The sequence below is a fragment of the Salvelinus namaycush genome, chromosome 9 (genome assembly GCF_016432855.1).
Source record: "Salvelinus namaycush isolate Seneca chromosome 9, SaNama_1.0, whole genome shotgun sequence".
Taxonomy (NCBI): domain Eukaryota; kingdom Metazoa; phylum Chordata; class Actinopteri; order Salmoniformes; family Salmonidae; genus Salvelinus; species Salvelinus namaycush.
The window spans coordinates 11618173-11638049 of record NC_052315.1 but is presented as its reverse complement, the minus strand read 5'-3'; the positions used below and the strand labels follow the sequence as shown (position 1 = coordinate 11638049).

The 19877-nt window shown below is 42.0% G+C and overlaps 1 protein-coding gene across 1 annotated transcript in view; it reads right to left on the bottom strand.

Moving 5' to 3' along the window:
- Positions 1-410: 410 nt before the first annotated feature.
- The window catches only part of LOC120053914, a 171480-nt gene continuing 152013 nt past the window's right edge, over positions 411-19877 (bottom strand). The window contains exons 27-28 of the mRNA XM_039001224.1: positions 4432-4628; positions 411-506 (exon numbers count right to left, since the gene is read on the bottom strand). Coding sequence (XP_038857152.1) covers positions 411-506; positions 4432-4628 — 293 coding nt within the window. The remainder of the gene's footprint in view (positions 507-4431; positions 4629-19877) is intronic.

The following is a 19877-nucleotide window of genomic DNA, read 5'->3' as shown; positions in this document are numbered from 1 at the left end:
GGGGACCAACTCCATATTAATGCCCATGATTTTGGAATGAGATGTTTGACGAGCAGGTGTCCACATACTTTTGATCATATAGTGTATTTGGCCTGGCGAAGCGGTTTTATGCGCTGACTGAATGGAAGCTGATAATGAGTTTTTTACTCCGCTGGTATCAGGAAGAAATTAGTCCTCAGTGTCCAAGACCGAGTCAAGACCGAGTACAAATGTATCCAACACAGAGACAAGACCGAAACACTCAAAATGTGGTCTTGAGACCGGTCTCCGGTACTACAACACTGCTAAGGTGTTTCTGAAACAGCAGTGCAGGCGGGACTTAGAGCATCTTCAAGCTTAAACGGTTTGAAACTAAGGAGGGCAGAGGTCCCCTCAGTAGGATAGGCATTGACGCCTCTGGTCCCAAAGCCCTACCTGATCAGGGTGATCTTGACCTTGGACGAGGCGCTCTTGATGATGGCCGATGCATTCAGGTGGCTGCGGCCATACAGGACCTGGTTGTTGATCTGATGGGGCAGGAGAGAAGGAGAGAGCATTACACTACAATAGAGAGTATTCATTAGGGCACACCGTAGCAAAAAAAAAGATTACGGTAAAACATTTCTTAATGGACAAGTTCATGTAGTCCCTGCCTGCTTCGGTCAGTTTTCTTCCGTTTGATGGTAAATAAACACGACCCATATCATATACTGGAAGAAGAAGGGATGGTTTCATTTCTTTATCTCTCTAACAAAGACACAGCAACATAAACATGAACACAGACATGAACACAGACATGAACACAGGCATGCAAACACAGACATGAACACAGACATGAACACAGGCATGCAAACACAGACATGAACACAGGCATGCAAACACAGACATGAACACAGACATGAACACAGACATGCAAACACAGACATGAACACAGACATGAACACAGACATGAACACAGACATGAACACAGGCATGCAAACACAGGCATGCAAACACAGGCATGCAAACACAGGCATGCAAACACAGGCATGCAAACACAGGCATGCAAACACAGGCATGCAAACACAAATACACCCTGTAAGCAAGCGTGCACCAAACACACACCACACACACACACACAGTCATCCTATTGTTGGCGATGAAAATGACAGGATGATGCCTCCGTTCAAGTTGGACAACAGTGTTAAGCACATGATTACGTGCACGCACGCACGCACGCACGCACAGCAGAGAGATAGGTAACCCATTTTAACTAAATGCTTTTATGATGATACCATTCAACCTTTAGTAAGTGTAAATAAAACCGATTAGCTCCATCGGTTCCTATTGGACAGGATTTACATGGCCATATCAACATAAATAATTGGTACATAAAGCCCAATGATGGCTGAAAATGTTTGAGGTGGTGTGTGTGTGTGTGTGTGCACGTGCGTGCATGTCCCTGTGACTGTGTGCGTATGTGTGTGCGCATGTGTGTGTGTGTGTGTGCAAATGTGACTGTGTGTGTGAACGTGTGTCCGCATGCATCAGCCTGTGACTGTGTGTGTATTGCAGTGTGTCGGGTCTGCCCCCCTCCTCTCCCGCTGCTTGTGGCGAGCCACATACATTTTTCATGGCAGCAGTGACTTTGTTGTAATGAGTAAAGCTGGCATGACAGAGAGGGTGGGAGGAATGGAGAGAATAAACAACAGGGTTGACAGTGGGAGGGAGGAGAAAACGATATGATGGAATGAATGAATTGGAACAAAAAGGAAGACAACAGACAACAGACAACAGACAAAGGGTCAACTGTCAGTTCCAATTCAGGCTCTTCGATGTTACTATCAATGTTGTGGAAGATAATCTACGACGAACACATCAAAACACTACAGCTCTCTGTAGACACATATATAATTCATTGCATTCAGTAGCAGTGCTCAAACCAAGCAACTACTCTAATCAAATCATAATAATCAATCACATCTATATTGCATGGCTACTCGCTGCCTAGGCAGTCTTTTCAGGAGCTGAACCTCCCTAAGGAAGACAGAAAAGAGGAGATACAGAAAAGAGAAGTGAACATCAATAGACAGAGAATGGAAAGAGGATAGAGAAAGGTGTTTTAGGTTAGCCCCTGTGGCCTTAGTGACAGCTATTCCCCCTCATTCCTCAGAGGCAGACACACACACTCAGACGCGTGCACACACACACGCACAGCTGTTGTGTTGTGATGAATTGTGTGGCCTGAGAGGAGCCCTGGCATCAACAGTGACAGCGTTGTGTTGGGAGTTGGGACTGTCCGACTATATGGGATAAAGTGAAAATCTGAGGCCGGCACCTGACCCGCAAATATAGAAAATGCAATGTACAGTCAAAGATGGCGGGATTTTTTTTGACAGGCCTATGTTTCTGCATATAATTTCCAACATTTTGGTAGGTTATTTGTTAGTCAACTTGACTCTATTTAGATCTATGCAGCTTCTGTTCTTTATTTATTTATTTCACCTTTATTTATTTAACCAGGTAGGCAAGTTGAGAACACGTTCTCATTTACAATTGCGACCTGGCCAAGATAAAGCAAAGCAGTTCAACACATACAACAACACATAGTTACACATGGAGTAAAACAAACATACAGTCAATAATACAGTAGAAAAATAAGTCTATATACAATGTGAGCAAGTGAGGTGAGATAAGGGGGTGAAGGCAAACAAAATATATATATAAATAAAAATATCAAAAAAGGCCATGGTGGCGAAGTAAATACAATATAGCAAGTCATTGCATGTAGCCCTAGAAGATGAAATAAACCCTAGATCACCAGAATAATGTCTTAAATCGATAGAATGACTGCTTCAACCTAGTTGACATCGGTAAAGTTTTCATAAAGAGTAAAGAGTTCCCATCTCTGCTTCTCTTGGGCAGGGAAGACGCTTAGGGACCGGAGAGAAAATGCAATAACAAAAAAAACAGGAATCATTTTCCATGCAGAAAATCAGTTTGACCGGTTTTAAGGAAATGAAACATGTTTTTGATAAGATTTCAGTTTGGCTTGTATGCATACTTTATGTGGTTGAAATACTAATCAGCTTTTATGATGCTGATAAAGACAGCAACACCACCTCTACAGAAGGTCCCTAACTGCACATTCATCAAATCAATTTTTATTGGTCACATACACATATTTTGCAGATGTTATTGTGGGTGTAGCGAAATGCTTGTGTTCCTAGCTCCAACAGCGCAGTAGTATCTAACAATTCACAACAATACACACAAATCTAAAAGTAAAATAATGGAATTAAGAAATATATAAATATTAGGACGAGCAATTTCGGAGTGGCATTGACTAAATTACAGTAGAATATAATACAGTATTTATATATATGAAATGAGTAAAGCAGTATGTAAACATTATTAGTGACCAGTGATTCCATGTCTATGTATATAGGGCAGCAGCCTCTAACGTGCAGGGTTGAGTAAACAGGTGGTAGCCAGCTAGTGATGGCTATTTCACAGTCTGATGGCCTTGAGTTAGAAGCTGTTTTACAGGCTCTTGGTCCCAGCCACTCTGCCACCCAATCCACTGCACAGCGATTCCCCCATCCAACTCACATCGTTTATCCATCACCCAATCGTCCAATCAGCAGAGGTACTGTATTTACAGGTCTTTAATTGGCTCAGACCACCCCTTCCTCTCTTTCTCCTCCCCCTCTCTCATTCTGGTGTGTATTTGTCAGTTGGTGTGTATTTGTCAGTTGGTGTGTATTTGTCAGTTGGTGTGTATTTGTCAGTTGGTGTGTATTTGTCAGCTGGTGTGTATTTGTCAGCTGGTGTGTATTTGTCAGTTGGTGTGTATTTGTCAGTTGGTGTGTATTTGTCAGTTGGTGTGTATTTGTCAGCTGGTGTGTATTTGTCAGTTGGTGTGTATTTGTCAGTTTGTGTTTATTTGTCAGTTGGTGTGTATTTGTCAGCTGGTGTGTATTTGTCAGCTGGTGTGTATTTGTCAGCTGGTGTGTATTTGAAAGGTGGCGTGTATTTGTCAGTTGGCGTGTATTTGTCAGCTGGCGTGTATTTGTCAGTTGGTGTGTATTTGTCATGCTACAGTTAGGCCCTAAAGCTGAGGCTACAAACTAACGCCAGATACAAAGAACAAAATATAAACCTCAGTGTATCCTATAGATATCAACTGCATAGTAATTACACATTCATGGATTTTTAATACATTGTTTTCTCTTTATTCCACCCACCCTTCATCCACACAATGTTTCATGACCCTAAATCCACCCCACCCTTCATCCACACAATGTTTCATGACCCTAAATCCACCCCACCCTTCATCCACACAATGTTTCATGACCCTAAATCCACCCCACCCTTCATCCACACAATATTTCATGACCCAAAAGCTGCCTGCGGGTTATGAGTCAACCCGCACATCACTAGTGTGTGTGTTTAGGTGTGGCCCCCCCTCACCTCCAGCAGCTCGTCCCCTACGCGGATGCGTCCGTCCTTGGCGGCGGGGCCCCCGGGGCTGATGCCTACCACGAAGATGCTGAGGCAGGAGCGGTCGCGGTTGCCCACCAGGCTCAGACCCAGGCCCTGACGCTCCCTGTCCAGCTCCACACACAGCAGCTCCCCGCACAGCTCCCCGTAACGCAACCTGATCCGCTCTGGAGGGACAGGAGCAAAAGAGAGATGTTAGTTCTAATGCTCTATGTTTCAGTGTTGAAGAGAGTAACATGTGAAAGAGAACAGTGCCAAACCATACATCTAGTTTTACACACACACTAGAAAAGTTCTTAAAGGCAATCACCCGGAATGAATACTGGACATAGACACATGTAGGCGGCACACACACAAGTTTCTTATTTTTCTTTCCTGTGATGAATCTATTTGACATGTCCAGTCGGTGGAATACCCTGGTCTTTTCCATTAAACATGAGGGACATTATTACAATATCTCCCTGACTGAGGAGGCCCTGGGCTGCCTCCAATACACAGAACAGGTTCATCTCTGCTCTCTAGCTAAAGTCTAAGCTCTGCTTTCTAGTTTTATAATGCTAGCTAGTTCTGCTATGCAATAATCCCTATAATTGCAGTATTCAAGTCACATTGGATGTACCATGCCATCTATTTAACACAATGTCATCTTCAATCCATTCTGGGGTACCCCAGGGCTGTGGGAGTCCTGCTGTAGTTCTGATAGAGCTACACAGGTGTCAGGTTACTGTAGGGCTGGCCTGTATACCGTATTTTACTTTATACCAGTATTGATGCACGGACCGGTTTGGGTTTTTACTTTACCTTCTATAATGGTATTTGAATGTTTGGTTTATTAAATGTGGTAAGCCCTGTGTAACGTCCATTTTTATAATTTGCTCCGCTACTTGAGTCATCTCTCTCCGCTCTCTCTCTGCCTATCCATGTCGCTTTCCACACAGACCTAGCATTGCCCCCTTTCACACAAGGAGCGCATTTGTTGTTGCTTGACCAGGAGACGCTTGCATTGATGACAACGATGCCGTTTCCACTTCGCATCTTAATATAAATCCACAAGCGTTCTATAATAACACTATTAGTTGGTGTTTCTTACATCTGCAAACAGATAGTTAGTCTTTTCTTAGCAAATTGTGGCTAAAACCTGTTAGCCACTAATGCTAATAACAAGTTAGCTGGCTAGCTAATAAATGTACTGAGTCAGAGCAAATGTAGCTGGCTATACAGCCTGATTATACCAGTGATGGTGAGGACCAAATCAGCTAGTTGTTTGTGCAACAGTACTTTCTAAACCAAAGAGGATTAGGCAAAGCATGAATATGTTAGCTACATGAAGAGGCTATGAGAAAACATTTAATGTAGCCAAAGATTATAGGGTCCCTAGGAAACACTGACCAACACTTTGGTTCCTACACTGTCACAATAACTCCTCTCTGGCATTTTCATTCGTTGTCATGTCAAACAACACTGTATTCAAAGTGCCCACTAATATATTCTAACTATAGAATTATAATAATCATTCTATTTCCATGATTCCAACAGTTCACCCAAGCGTTTTTGTTTTAAGTCAAATCACAATTGCAACATTTGGTTAAAAATAAGGCCTAGATATTTTGCCAATATCGTGCAGCCATACGTGGCAGTGTGGAAATTATCTCAAATGAATGCAAGAAATGCAAGAATTTATGAAAATAATTTTTTGTTGAAGTTTAATTGAACAGTATAAAACAAATCAGAATCACTTAGAATTTGGAACTAGAATTTGGAACTGGAAGACGCTGTCGTACACATCAATCCAGAGCATCCCAAACATGCTTTATGGGTGACATGTCTGGTGAAAACGCAGACTAGGGTCACACACTACTCATAAAGCAAATTTACAAAATACAAATGTTGAAAAATACAGTGATATGATATTTTGGCTATATCGCCCAGCCCTAGGTTACTGTAGAAAGGCTCCTACACTAGCTGTTATTTTCTTTTATCCTCTGGTTTAGGGAGGGATGGCCTAGCTGACCATATGCCTCTCTTATCTGTCCTCCCCCTCTTCTCCTATTTTATCTGTCCTCACTTTCTTCTCCTATCGTATTTGCTCTTCCTCTCTTATCTGTCCTCCCTCTCTTATTTGTCCTCCCTCTCTATCTTTGCTCTTCCCCTCTCTGTCCACAGCTAAAGGTCTGGGTAGAGCGGAGGTCCTGACTTAAACTCCTCTGTGTGTGTCCCCCATTTAAGATCTGCCCATCTTTCATGAAAGGATTATATTAGATGACCCTCAAAGGCAGCTGTCAATCAAAAGAATGAGATTCAAATATTCTGATCAAACAACCCCTGTGCATGTACACTGTGTGTGTGTGTGTGTGTGTGTGTGTGTGTGTGTGTGGGGAAGGTGCTGCAACACCTTGTAAAAAGCCACTCTTCCACCCAATCCATTGCACATTGATTCCCCCATCCAACTCACATCATTTATCCATCACCCAATCGTCCAATCAGCAGAGGTACTGTATATACAGGTCTTTATACAGGTCTTTATACAGGTCCCCTCTCTCTTTCTTTGTATTTCTGCCCAGCATAGTGTTCCAACTCCTGTTTTGATTCAAAACCTGCAGCTGTCACACAGTGAACATGAAAGGGCAAGAGAGCGAGAGCTACAGTGCCTTCAGAAAGTATTCATACTCCTTGCCTTATTCCAACATTTGTTGTGTTACAGCCTGAATTTAAAATTGAATAAATCATTTTTTCCCTCACCCATCTATTTGAATCTGGGTAAATGTATTGAAAATGAAACACAGAAATATCTAATTTACATAAGTATTCACTCCCGAGTCAATACTTTGTAGAAGCAACTTTGGCAGCGATTACAGCTGTCTTTCTGGGTAAGTATCTAAGAGCTTTCCACACCTGGATTGTAGCTCCCGAGTGGCGCAGCGTTCTAAGGCACTGCATTTCAGTGCAAGAGGCGTCAATACAGACCCTGGTTTGAATCCAGGCTGAATCACATCCGGTCGTGATTGGGAGTCCCATAGGGCGGCGAACAATTGGCCCAGTGTCGTCAGGGTTTGGCCGGTGTAGGCCGTCATTGTAAATCAGAATTTGTTCATAACTGACTTGCCTAGTTAAATAAAGGGTAAATAAAATGTTTAATTGTGCAACATTTGCCCATTATTCTTGACTAAATTCTTAAACTTCTGTCAAATTGGTTGTTGATCATTGCTAGACAACCATTTTCTTGTCTTGCCGTAGATTTTCAAGTAGATTTACACTGAACAAAAATATCAACACAACATGCAACAATTTCGAAGATTTTATTGAGTTACATACAGTTCATTATAAGAAAATCAGTCAATTGAAATAACTACATTAGGCCCTGATCTACGAATTTCACATGACTGGGAATACAGATATGCATCAGTGTCACGTTCTGACCTTTATTTTCCTTTGTTTTGTCTTTAGTTAGTATGGTCAGGGCGTGAGTTGGGGTGGGCAGTTCTATGTTGTCTGTTTCATTGTGGGGTTTTCTAGTTTGGCCTGACATGGTTCTCAATCAGAGGCAGGTGTTTTGTGTTGTCTCTGATTGGGAACCATATTTAGGTAGTCTGTTTTGTATTGTGGGTTATTGTCTATGTCATTACGGTATTTCTGTGCATTCAAATTGCTATCAATAAAATGCAATTGTGTTAGTTATCCGTAGCTTATGCCTGCCCATACCATAACCCTAATGCCACCATGGTGCACTCTGTTCACAACATTGACAACAGCAAACCGCTCGCCCACACGACACCATACATGTGATACAGTTGAAACCGTGATTCATCCGTGAGGAGCACACTTCTCCAGCGTGCCAGCGGCCATCGAAGGTGAGCATTTGTCCACTGAAGTCGGTAACGACGCCGAACTGCAGTAAGGTCAAGACGCTGGTGAGGAGGACGAGTACGTACAGTGCATTCGGAAAGTATTCAGACCCCTTCCCTTTTTCCACATTTTGTTTTGTTACAGCATTATTCTAAAATGGATTTAATAAAAAAATCTATCTACACACAATAAACCATAATGACAAAGCGAAAACAAGTTTTTAGATTTTTTTATTTTTTTTTAATTAAAAATAAAAACAGAGATACCTTACTTACATAAGTATTCAGACAGACCCTTTGCTATGAGACTCGAAATTGAGCTCAGGTGCATCCTGTTTCCATTGATCATCATTGAGATGTTTCTACAACTTGATTGGAGTCTACCTGTGGTACATTCAATTGATTGGACATGATTTGGAAAGGCACACACCTGTCTATATAAGGTCCCACAGTTGAAAGTGCATGTCAGAGCAAAAACCAAGCCATGAGGTCGAAGGAATTGTCCGTAGAGCTCCGAGACAGGATTGTATCGAGCACAGACCTGGGGAAGGGTACCAAAAAATGTCTGCAGCATTAAAGGTCCCCAAGAACACAGTGGCCTCCATCATTCTTAAATGAAAGAAGTTTGGAACCACCAAGACTCTTCCTAGAGCTGGCCACCAGGCCAAACTGAGCAATCTGGGGAGAAGGGCCTTGGTCAGGCAGGTGACCAAGAACCCGATGGTCACTGTGACAAAGCTCCAGAGTTTCTCTGTGGAGAGGGAGAACAACCATCTCTGCAGCACTCCACCAATCAGGCCTTTATGGTAGAGTGGCCAGATGGAAGCCACTCCTCAGTAAAAGGCACACGACAGCTAAAAGGCACCTAAAGGACTCTTCAAACCATGAGAAACAAGATTCTCTGGTCTGATGAAACCAAGATTTTACTCTTTGGCTTGAATGCCAAGCGTCACTTCTGGAGAAAACCTGGCACCATCCCTACGGTGAAGCATGGTGACGGCAGCATCATGCTGTGGGAATGTTTGTCAGCGGCAGGGACTGGGAGAATAGTCAGGATCGAGGAAAAGATTAACGGAGCAAAGTACAGAGAGATCCTTGATGAAAACCTGCTCAAGAGTGCTCAGGACTTCAGACTGGGGTCAAATGTTCACCTTCAAATAGGACAACGTCCCTAAGCACACAGCCAAGACAATGCAGGAGTGGCTTCGGGACAAGTCTCTGAATGCCATTGAGTGGCCCAGCCAGAGCCCGGACTTCAACTCGATCGAACATCTCTGGAGGCCTGAAAATAGCTATGCAGCGAAGCTCCCCATCCAACCTGGCAGAGCTTGAGAAGATCTGCAGAGAAGAATGGGAGCTTGTAGCGTCATACCCAAGAAGACTCAAGACTGTAATCACTGCCAAAGTTGCTTCAACAAAGTAAAGAGTCTGAATTCTTATGTAAATGTGATAATTCTATTTTTGTTTTTGTATACATTTACAAACATTTCTAAAAACCTGTTTTTGCTTTGTCATAATGGGGTCTTGTGTGTAGATTGATGAGGGAAAACAATTAGGAATTAGAAGAAAGTCAAGGGGTCTGAATACTTTCCGAATGCACTGTAGATAAGCTTCCCTGAGACGGTTACTGACCGTTTGTGCAGAAATTCTTTGGTTGTTCAATCCCACATTTTCATTAGCTGTCCGGATGGCTGGTCTCAGATAATCCCCCAAGTGAAGAAGCCGGATGTGGAGATCCTGGACTGGCATGGTTACACGTGGTCTGCGGTTGGACGTACTGCCAAATTCCCTAAAACGACGTGTGAGGCGCCTTATGGTAGAGAAATTAACGTTAAATTCTCTGGCAAAAGCTCTGGTGGACATTCCTGCAGTCAGCATGCCAATTGCACGCTCCCTCAAAACTTGAGACATCTGTGGCATTGTGTTGTGTGACAAAACTGCACATTTTAGAGTGGCCTTTTATTGTCCCCAGCAAAAGGTGCGCCTGTGTAATGATCATGCTGTTTAATCTGCTTCTTGATATGCCACACCTGTCAGGTGGATGGATTATCTTGGCAAAGGAGAAATGCTCATTAAACTTCTTATGGCTGAGATCCCGTTAACAGGATCGTCTTGACAACAGCCAGTGAAAGTGCAGGGCGCCAAATTCAAACAACAGAAATCTCATAATTAAAATTCCTCAAACATACAAGTATTTCACACCATTTTAAAGATAAACTTGTTGTTAATTCCACCACAGTGTCCGATTTCAAAAAGGCTTTACGACGAAAGCACACCAAACGATTATGTTAGGTCAGTACCTAGTCACAGAAAAACACAGCCATTTTTCCAGCCTAAGAGAGGAGTCACGAAAGCAGAAATAGAGATAAAATTAATCACTAACCTTTGATGATCTTCATCAGATGACACTCATAGGACTTCATGTTACACAATACATGTTTTGTTCGATAAAGTTCATATTTATATCCCAAAATCTTAGTTTACATTGGCGCGTTATGTTCAGTAATGTTTTGCCTCCAAAACATCCGGTGATTTTGCAGAGAGCCACATCAATTTACAGAAATACTGATAATAAACATTGATAAAAGATACAAGTGTTATGCATGGAATTTTAGATGCACTTCTCCTTAATGCAACTGCTGTGTCAGATTTTTTTTTTAAATTACGGAAAAAGCACACCATGCAATAATCTGAGTACAGCGCTCAGACACAAAATCAAGCCATACAGATATCCGCCATGTTGTGGAGTCAACAGAAGTCAGAAATAGTATTATAAATATTCACTTACCTTTGATGATCTTCATCAGAATGCACTCCCAGGAATCACAGTTCCACAATAAATGTTTGTTTTGTTCGATAACGTCCATAATTTATGTCCAAATACCTCCTTTTTGTTCGTGCATTTAGTTCCAAAATCCAAATTGATGACGCGCAGATCAGACGAAAAGTCAAACAGTTCCGTTACAGTTCGTAAAACATGTCAAACTATGTATAGAATCAATCTTTAGGATGTTTTTAACATAAATCTTCAATAATGTTTCAACCGGAGAATTCCTTTGTCTGTAGAAATGCGATGGAACGCAGCTAACTCTCACGGGGGCGCGCCTGAGTGAGCCCGTGGCACTCTGCCAGACCCATGACTCAATCAGCTCTCATTCCGTCATCCTTCACACTAGAAGCATCAAACAAGGTTCTAAAGACTGTTGACATCTAGTGGAAGCCTTAGGAAGTGCAATATGACCCCATAGACACTGTATATTGGATAGGCAAACCTACAAACCTCAGATTTCCCACTTCCTGGTTGGATTTTTTCTCAGGTTTTTGCCTGCCATATGAGTTCTGTTATACTCACAGACATCATTCAAACAGTTCTCGAAACTTCAGAGTGTTTTCTATCCAAATCTACTAATAATATGCATAGCTTAGCTTCTGGGACTGAGTAGCAGGCAGTTTACTCTGGGCACCTTATTCATCCAAGCTACTCAATACTGCCCCCAGCCATAAGAAGTTAACAGGGATGTAAACAAATTTGTGCACAAAGTTTTAGAGAAATAAGCTTTTTGTGCATATGTTAAATTTCTGGGATCTTTTATTTCAGCTCATGAAACAAGGGGACCAACACTTTAAATGTTGCGTTTATATTTGTAATCATTATAAGTCAAAACTGTAACTCGGCCACTCAGGAACATGCACTGCCTTCAGGGTCAGCAACTCCAGTGTAGATCTGGCCTTGTGTTTTAGGTTATTATCCTGCTGAAAGATTAATCTCCCAGTGTCCTGGTGGAAAGCAGACTGAACAAGGTTTTCCTCTAGGATTTTGCCTGTGTTTAACTACATTCTGTTTATTTTATGTTTTTATGTGTTAGATTTGCCCCAAACATAACACTTTGTATTGAGGACAAAACGTTAATTGCTTTGCCACATTATTTGCAGTATTACTTTAGTGCCTTGTATGTTTTGGAATATTTTTATTCTGTACATGCTTCCTTTTCACTCTGTCAATTAGGTTAGTATTGTGGAGTAACTACAATGTTGTTGATCCATCCTCAGTTTTTTCCTATCACAGCCATTAAATTCTCGAACTGTTTTAAAGTCACCATTGGTCTCAAGGTGAAATCCTTGAACGGTTTCCTTCCTCTCCGGCAACTTAGTTAGGAAGTACACCTTGATTTTTCTACTGACTGGCTGTATTAAAACACCATCCAAAGTGCAATTAATAACTTCACAATGCTCAAAGCGATACTCAATGTCTTTCTTTTTTTTTTACCAATCTACCAATAGGTGCCCTTCTTTGCAAGGCATTGAAAAACCTCTTTGGTCTTTGTGATTGAATCTGTGGTTGCAATTCACTACTCGGCTGAGGGACCTTACAGATAATTGTATGTGTGGGGTACAGAGATTAAAAAATCATGTTAAACACTATTATTGTGTACACAGAGTGAGTCCATGCAACTTATTATGTGACTACTTTTTAAGCATATTTTTTACTCCTAACCCATTTAGGCTTGCCATAACAATGGGGTTGAACACTTATTGACTGAAGACATTTCAGCTTTTCATTTGTAATTAATTAGTAAACATTTCAAAATACATACATTAGCAGTCAAAGGATTGGACACTCCTACGCATTCAAGGGTTTTTCTTTATTTTTACTATTTTCTACATTGTAGAATAATAGTGAAGACATCAAAACTATGAAATAACACATGGAATTATGTAGTAACCAAAAAAGTGTTAAACAGATCAAAATATATTTTATATTTCAGATTCTTCAAAGTACCCACCCTTTGTCTTGACAGCTTTGTACACTCTTGGCATTCTCTCAACCAGCTTCCAACAGTCTTGAAGGAGTTCCAACATATGCTGAGCACGTGTTGGCTGCTTTTCCTTCACTCTGCGGTCCAACTCATCCCAAACCATCTCAATTGGGTTGAGGACAATTTAATCCATTTTAAATTCAGGCTGTAAGAACAAGGGGTGTGAATACTTTCTTTAGGCACTTAGAGAAGGAGGGGGAGAGAGAGAGGAAGGCGAGAGAACAGAGATTGAAAATAAAAACATTGAGGGCTATTTCTTTTTTACAGTGGTGAGAGGGGAAACGAGAGAACGAGAGGGAGTGAAAGACAGAGACAAAGAGAAAGAAAAACGGGAGGGAGAGAGAAACACAGAGAGAGCGAGAGAGAAGGCTTTCATTCCTGTCACGCTATGAGAAGAGTAATTAAAAGTCCCAAGAGGTTCATCAATTCCAACCGATAAAAAGGAGGGCGAGAGAAACACTCCATGAGCGTAAAGGAGGTCAGAAACAGAGGGAACGAGGGAAAAGAGGAAGAGAGAGAGCGACTTTAGAGGCAGTACGTGTGGATGGGTTGAGAAAACAAAAAAAGTAGGATGCGAGAACAGGAGAAAAGAGGCAGGGAAGGAGGGAAAAGAGGGAGAGAGACCTTTGTGATAGTAAATGTGGAGAAAAGTAAGAAGAGGGGAAAAGAGATCGAGGGTGGTGAGTTGAGAGGGAGAAAGACAGAGAAACTAAAGGGAAAGAAAGAGGGAGAGGCAGAAGAAACTGGATGAGTTGAGAAAGGGGAGACCGGAAAGAAGGCAGGCAGAGAAATGTTGCAAGATAGAGGGATGAAGAGATAGGGGGATAGTGAGAAAGGGAAGATTGTGAAAATAGAGGTGTAAAGTGCAGGGAACTGGTCCGAACCGATAACCAGCATAGCCCATTAACAACAACCGCAGAAACATTGCCAGAACGTTTTATTAGGAGCGGTTTAAAACATTCAGTGGTATTAATAACACGTCTATAACTCCATCCAATATCTTTAACGACCAAATTATGAATTATGTTGAGATATTGACATTATTATTTAATATTTACTATTAAAAACTGGTATGTGGTGAGTTTAGGAGTCAGGGGAGTTGGCTAAAACACATACCGATTTGGGCCCATATTCATAAAGCATCTCAGTGCTGATCTAGGACCTGTCTTTCTTTTTAGATCATAATGAATATGACCACATGGACATGGGGGCAGATGATCCTAGATCAGCACTCCTCCATCTGGACTAGGCTACTAAAGTGTGTGGCCTCAACGTGAGGACCATACACAACGGATAGAGGGAGGGTCGTGTCTCTCTTGTCGTGATGTGTGTTTTGTCCTATATTTTTATTTAATTTTTAAACCCAGCCCCCTTCTCCGCAGGAGGCTTTTTTGCCTTCTGGTAGGCCGTCATTGTAAATAAGATTTTGTTCTTAACTGACTTGACTAGTTAAATAAAGGTTATAGCCCTGATCTTGCTATGCCATATGGCTGTGGGCTACACTATTTCATTTAGCAGACAAGATTTGCTTAGAATTCCGTGGCATTATTATATAGTATGAAGAATACAATTGAACAAAGCTGAATAAAATATAAATTATATTTTCTCCAAACGATTTGACGGAGTGCACACGTGGCTATTCTTTGTTGCGCGGTTAACAAAGAAATAGGTACTCCTATATGCTTAATTTAGAGTTATTCATATAACTTCAGTTGTTCTATAAACGTTGGGCTATATATTTTGATTTTTAATACATTGTAAGGCTGCATGATGCAACTCTAATGATGATTTTAAAAAAGTTGCTTGAAAGGCATGAGCTCTGCTTAGTTTTTTTTGCACAGGCTGTACACAATACATCAGTCTCTCATTCACAATTTGACAAGCACTTGATAATGCCTAGAATTTCACAGCGGCATCCCCTTTGTGTGGCCGTAATGCACCCCAAAAAAATCCATGCCTTTTGCGGCCTTCTCCCTGAGTGCTGTGCGCACTTATCACGTGATTGGGTCTTTCTCAAAGGCTACAAGTGAAGAAAGACACATCAGGGAGGCAACTGTGTACATCCTTATCCAATTCCAAGGTGCATATTGAAGATATTGGAAGAACTGTACACATTTACTTTTCGTCAGCCAACAAGATGAGTAGGCCTAACGAACAGCAGAAGCACTAGCCTATGTCAATCTACTATCCCCCATAGTACAAATGTTGACCTATTCTATTCTGTACAATAAATAAATATTCCAAACATAATCTGGGACAGTTGTGGGATGCGATAGATCCCAAATGAATACAACCACTAAAACATTCACGCAATGTGGCTGATGCAACAGATCAGAAAGTTTGTCTTAAAATGTTGATAAACTATTATGCTGTTTCTTCACATTATAAGTGCAGCAATGTGCACATGGTAGTGGGCTATAAGGGCAAATGTTCCATTAGAGGGAAAACACCATTATCAAGTGACCGCAAATGCAATTATGCACGTAATGCTTTTATTATAAAGGTGCATTTTTATGGTGAAAATGATCTTCCCAAAACTTGAAACTCACGCGCTGCTTATGTATGCCAGTTAGGCTCTACACCCCTTGTAAAGTGGTTTAATGTGCTTCATTTTAAGAAGTTATTTGGCCACTTGAGTTGTGATACAAACCTTATTAAAACATATAGGCCTATGGGCTAGGCTATATGAGGTGTGATACTAACCTTATTAAAACATATAGGCCTATGGGCTAGGCTACATGAGGTGTGCGACTATGATTCGAAAAAGTCTCAAAAAAAGGCATTGTTTCTTATGTTGGGCATCATTCACAAGTGATAATATATAATTCACAAGTAATAGGCTAATATTGTCACCCATCAGACTATTCTTGATGTAATCTTGTCTTTACATGTAATAAATAAAATGTGTGAAATTTGTTTTGATTTAGAATGGACCATTATCATGCATCTGCATCGAAACAGGGGCAGCGGGAAAAAATACACATCATCTATGCACTTAAATAGCGAAAGGAGGACGCTTTTCCCCGTGGTTTATTTTCATGCCAGCCAGGTAGGCTATAATCCTGTTGTAAATATAAGCAATGTGCTTAGTATTAGGAAAGTTGAAAAATAAATATAGTAGCCCTAGCCTATAGAAAGCTGATTCTCTTCTTTTTAGTAGACGCCATCACTCATTTTCTCGCGCAATTGCATAGCCTATTGAAATGTTGCGCAACATGAGCTCATGGGCTCTCGTGAAGTGTTTGATTCGATTTTCGAATACATTTGCATTGATTAGAGGGTTAGAGTACCAGGCTGTTAGCACGTTTAGAGTGCTGAGTACCAGGCAGTTAGTAAGTTTAGTAGGCTACTAATGACCATCAGCGGCATCAGAACTTGGAGTAGCCTAATTACCGTGACTAAACGATCACGTGGCATTTGACTGCGCCGGTGTGGTGGTAATAGGGTTACTGCAACAGCCCTAGTTGAGACCACAGAGTTGTCATAAGTAGGGGAATAAGGGTATACAGGCATAACCAGGGGTGCATCACAAATGGCAACCTATTGTCTATATAGTGCACTACTTTTGACCACAGCCCTATGGGCGCTGGTTGAATGTAGTGCACTACATACTGTAGGGAATAGGGTGCTATTTCGGACGAAAGCACAGGTTTGAAGGCCCTTATGGTGCATTTTTTTTACACAAAAGGCTCAGACTTTTCTGTTTCCATCTGCGTGGGTCAGCACCCGTTACTCACTGGGCCATGGCTCAGGCGGACCTGCTCTAACTTGGGGCCAAAGCCAGCCCACTGGTACTTTCAGCTGACATTTAAATAACAATGACTAACTGTGGACTTTAACACCTTGTCACAAAGCAACAGTCTTGAATGATGCAGAGGGTGTTGATTCTGCTCGCCACAAGTCTGTAGTGTCCACACCTGATGGAAACACCACAACACTAGAGCTGACATTAACATAAAACACTGGTGGCCCACTTCTGTGGTGTAGGTCTCATGGGGAAAGCACCATTAGTGAGGCAGCTGGCTAAGAGGGCCTGTGAATGACCCCGTGGAGAGGAGGAGTGGAAAAGTAGCTCCTCTGTCTTTTTCTTCATCACTCACTCACTCTCTGACTGAGAGGTCGGTCCCCATTAGTTCCATACTCAGTTGTGGGATAGGAGCTGTGTGTGTGTGTGTGTGAGTGAGTGAGTGAAAGAAAGATATGAATAGAGAGAAGAGGGGGATAGAGTGTCTGGTCATCTGTGTCAACATCTACTGGTTAATGAGACTCGTCCATCACTGTCCAGTGCCACACACACACACACACACACACACACACACACACACACACACACACACACACACACACACACACACACACACACACACACACACACACACACACACACACACACACACACACACACACACACACACACACACTTCCATTGAGAGATCCTCAGAATTATGGACATGAAAAAATATTCACCTTTTTTTTTTTTAAGTTTCAAGTATTATTGTCACGTGCACAAGTACAGTGAAACACCTTTCTTGCAAGCTCTAATCCCAACAATGCAGAAATCAACATCAGTAGTACTATAAAATAATGTAGAACGAATAACAATGCTGATAATCTGTGTAGTCATTTGTTAGCTATTTAGCAGTCCTATCTATGGCTTGGGGATAGAAGCAGTACTGCTTGCTGTGTGGAAGCAGAGAGAACAGTCTATGGCTGTCCACACCACCCTCTGTAACGCCATGCGATCGAGGGGGGTGCAGTTGTCATACCAAGCAGTGATGCAGCCAGTCAAGATGCTCTCAATGGTGCAGCTGTAGAACCCTTTGAGGATTTGAGGGCCCATGACAAATCTGTACAGCCTCCTGACTGTGTTGGTGTGTGTGGACCATTTTAAGTCGTTAGTGATTTGGACAGAGGAACTTGAAGTTCTCGACCCGCATCACTACAGCCCTGTCCACTACAGCCCTGTCGAATGGGACAAGGAGAGGTTAAAAAGTACCGTAAATATGTCTGCCAGCTGTTCTGCGCATGCTCTGAGAACGCGCCCTGGAATAACGTCCGACCCCGTGAGTGTTGGCCTGATTAAAAACCTTACTCAAGTTGGCCTCGGAGAGCGAGATCACCCAGTCCTCTGGGTCTGCGGGGACACTCATGCACAGCTTGTGACAATGTAGGCTACCCCTCTGCTTATTTACATACTCAAGTCTGTCTCAAAATACAACACTGCCCCTTTAATTAAGACATCATCTTTTTACCTGACTGGCTTTTCAAAGACAGCTTGAAATGAAGCCTACACATTTTGTGCCCTTGTAGGAAGCAGTAACTCCCCAGTGCTAAACTATACTTATCTAGAACTGGGCTAATAACTCGCTAACTAGCAAAGAATATCAACAAATGTGCAGACGCACGGTTCTATGCTCTGATAAGGCATTAACTCGCGGGTGATTGAAAGACCGTTCATGGATTACCCCAACCAATAAAATTCTGCTCCGTTGCACTCTGGCTCTGCTTACAACAAAATTGTTGCATTGAAAAGGGGCTGATATGTTGATTCGATCACAGAAACAACAATCTATATAATGCAAACTAATGGGGTGAACTCAGTGAATTCTCTTGCATCTCTGCGCGGCCTGGCATTTCTTCTGCGCGGCAGTCCCAGAAGAGGTGCAAGGCCATGCACTCACGCAGTTTAGAGGGAACATTGCTTCTCTCTCTAGACATTGTGAAAATCTGTTGATCTATGCAGAGTATTTCTATCAATCCACCAATTTATCCGTCTCCATCTGCAAGGACAGACTACATTATTACCCTGACCCGGGGTCAGATTTTTTTCATTCCCTTATGGTTAAGGGTAGGATAGGGTGTAGGGTAATCTGATCCTAGATCTGTTATCATCTGTGACTTATTTTATTTATTAATATTTATTTTTTTACTCCCTTTTTTCTCCCCAATTTTGTGATTACGATCTTGTCTCATCGCTGCAACTCCCCAACGGGCTCGGTAGAGGCAAAGGTCGAGTCATGCATAGTCCGGAACATGACCCGCCAAACCGTGTTTCTTAACACGCGCTCACTTAACCCGGAAGCCAGCTGCACCAATGTGTCGGAGGAAACACTGTTCAACTGATGACCGAAGTCAGCCTTTTAACGCCCGGCCCTCCACAAGGAGTCGCTAGAGCGTGATCAGCCAAGTAAAGCCCCCCCCGACCAAACCCTCTCCTAACCCGGACGACGCTGGGCCAATTGTGCGCTGACCTATGGGCCGGTTGTGACAAGGCCTGTGATGGAACATTTTATGTTGGTGCTCTTCTACTTCATACATTTCTGTGGTCTATGTTTGTGCTTTTCTATAAACCCATTTTTGTGTTCATGCAAGTGACTGATTGAACAAATCCTTACTAATAGTGTCTGCAATTTAGCAGTACTCCCAGAACCTTGTTTAGGGAAAGGGATATCTCAGTTTCAAGATCTCAGCTTAGAGAGAAGAAGCCTCGTGAGGTATTGGTCTGTTACATGCATGACCCAGTATTGGTCGGTCACATAAATGAAGCAAACGTTAATGATGAATTCATTATGAATAAGCTAAATCATGCAAATATGACTGGTCTGCAGTATATAAGAGAACTAAACGGGACTGCCCCATTAGAGCTCCTGACAGACATTTACTATGGTGCATCAAGTTTGTTGGAACCCCTCTAGTGCGCTGACAATAAACAATGATTAATTTAAGATCGACTTTGAGTGTCCCTGTGTAAGAATTT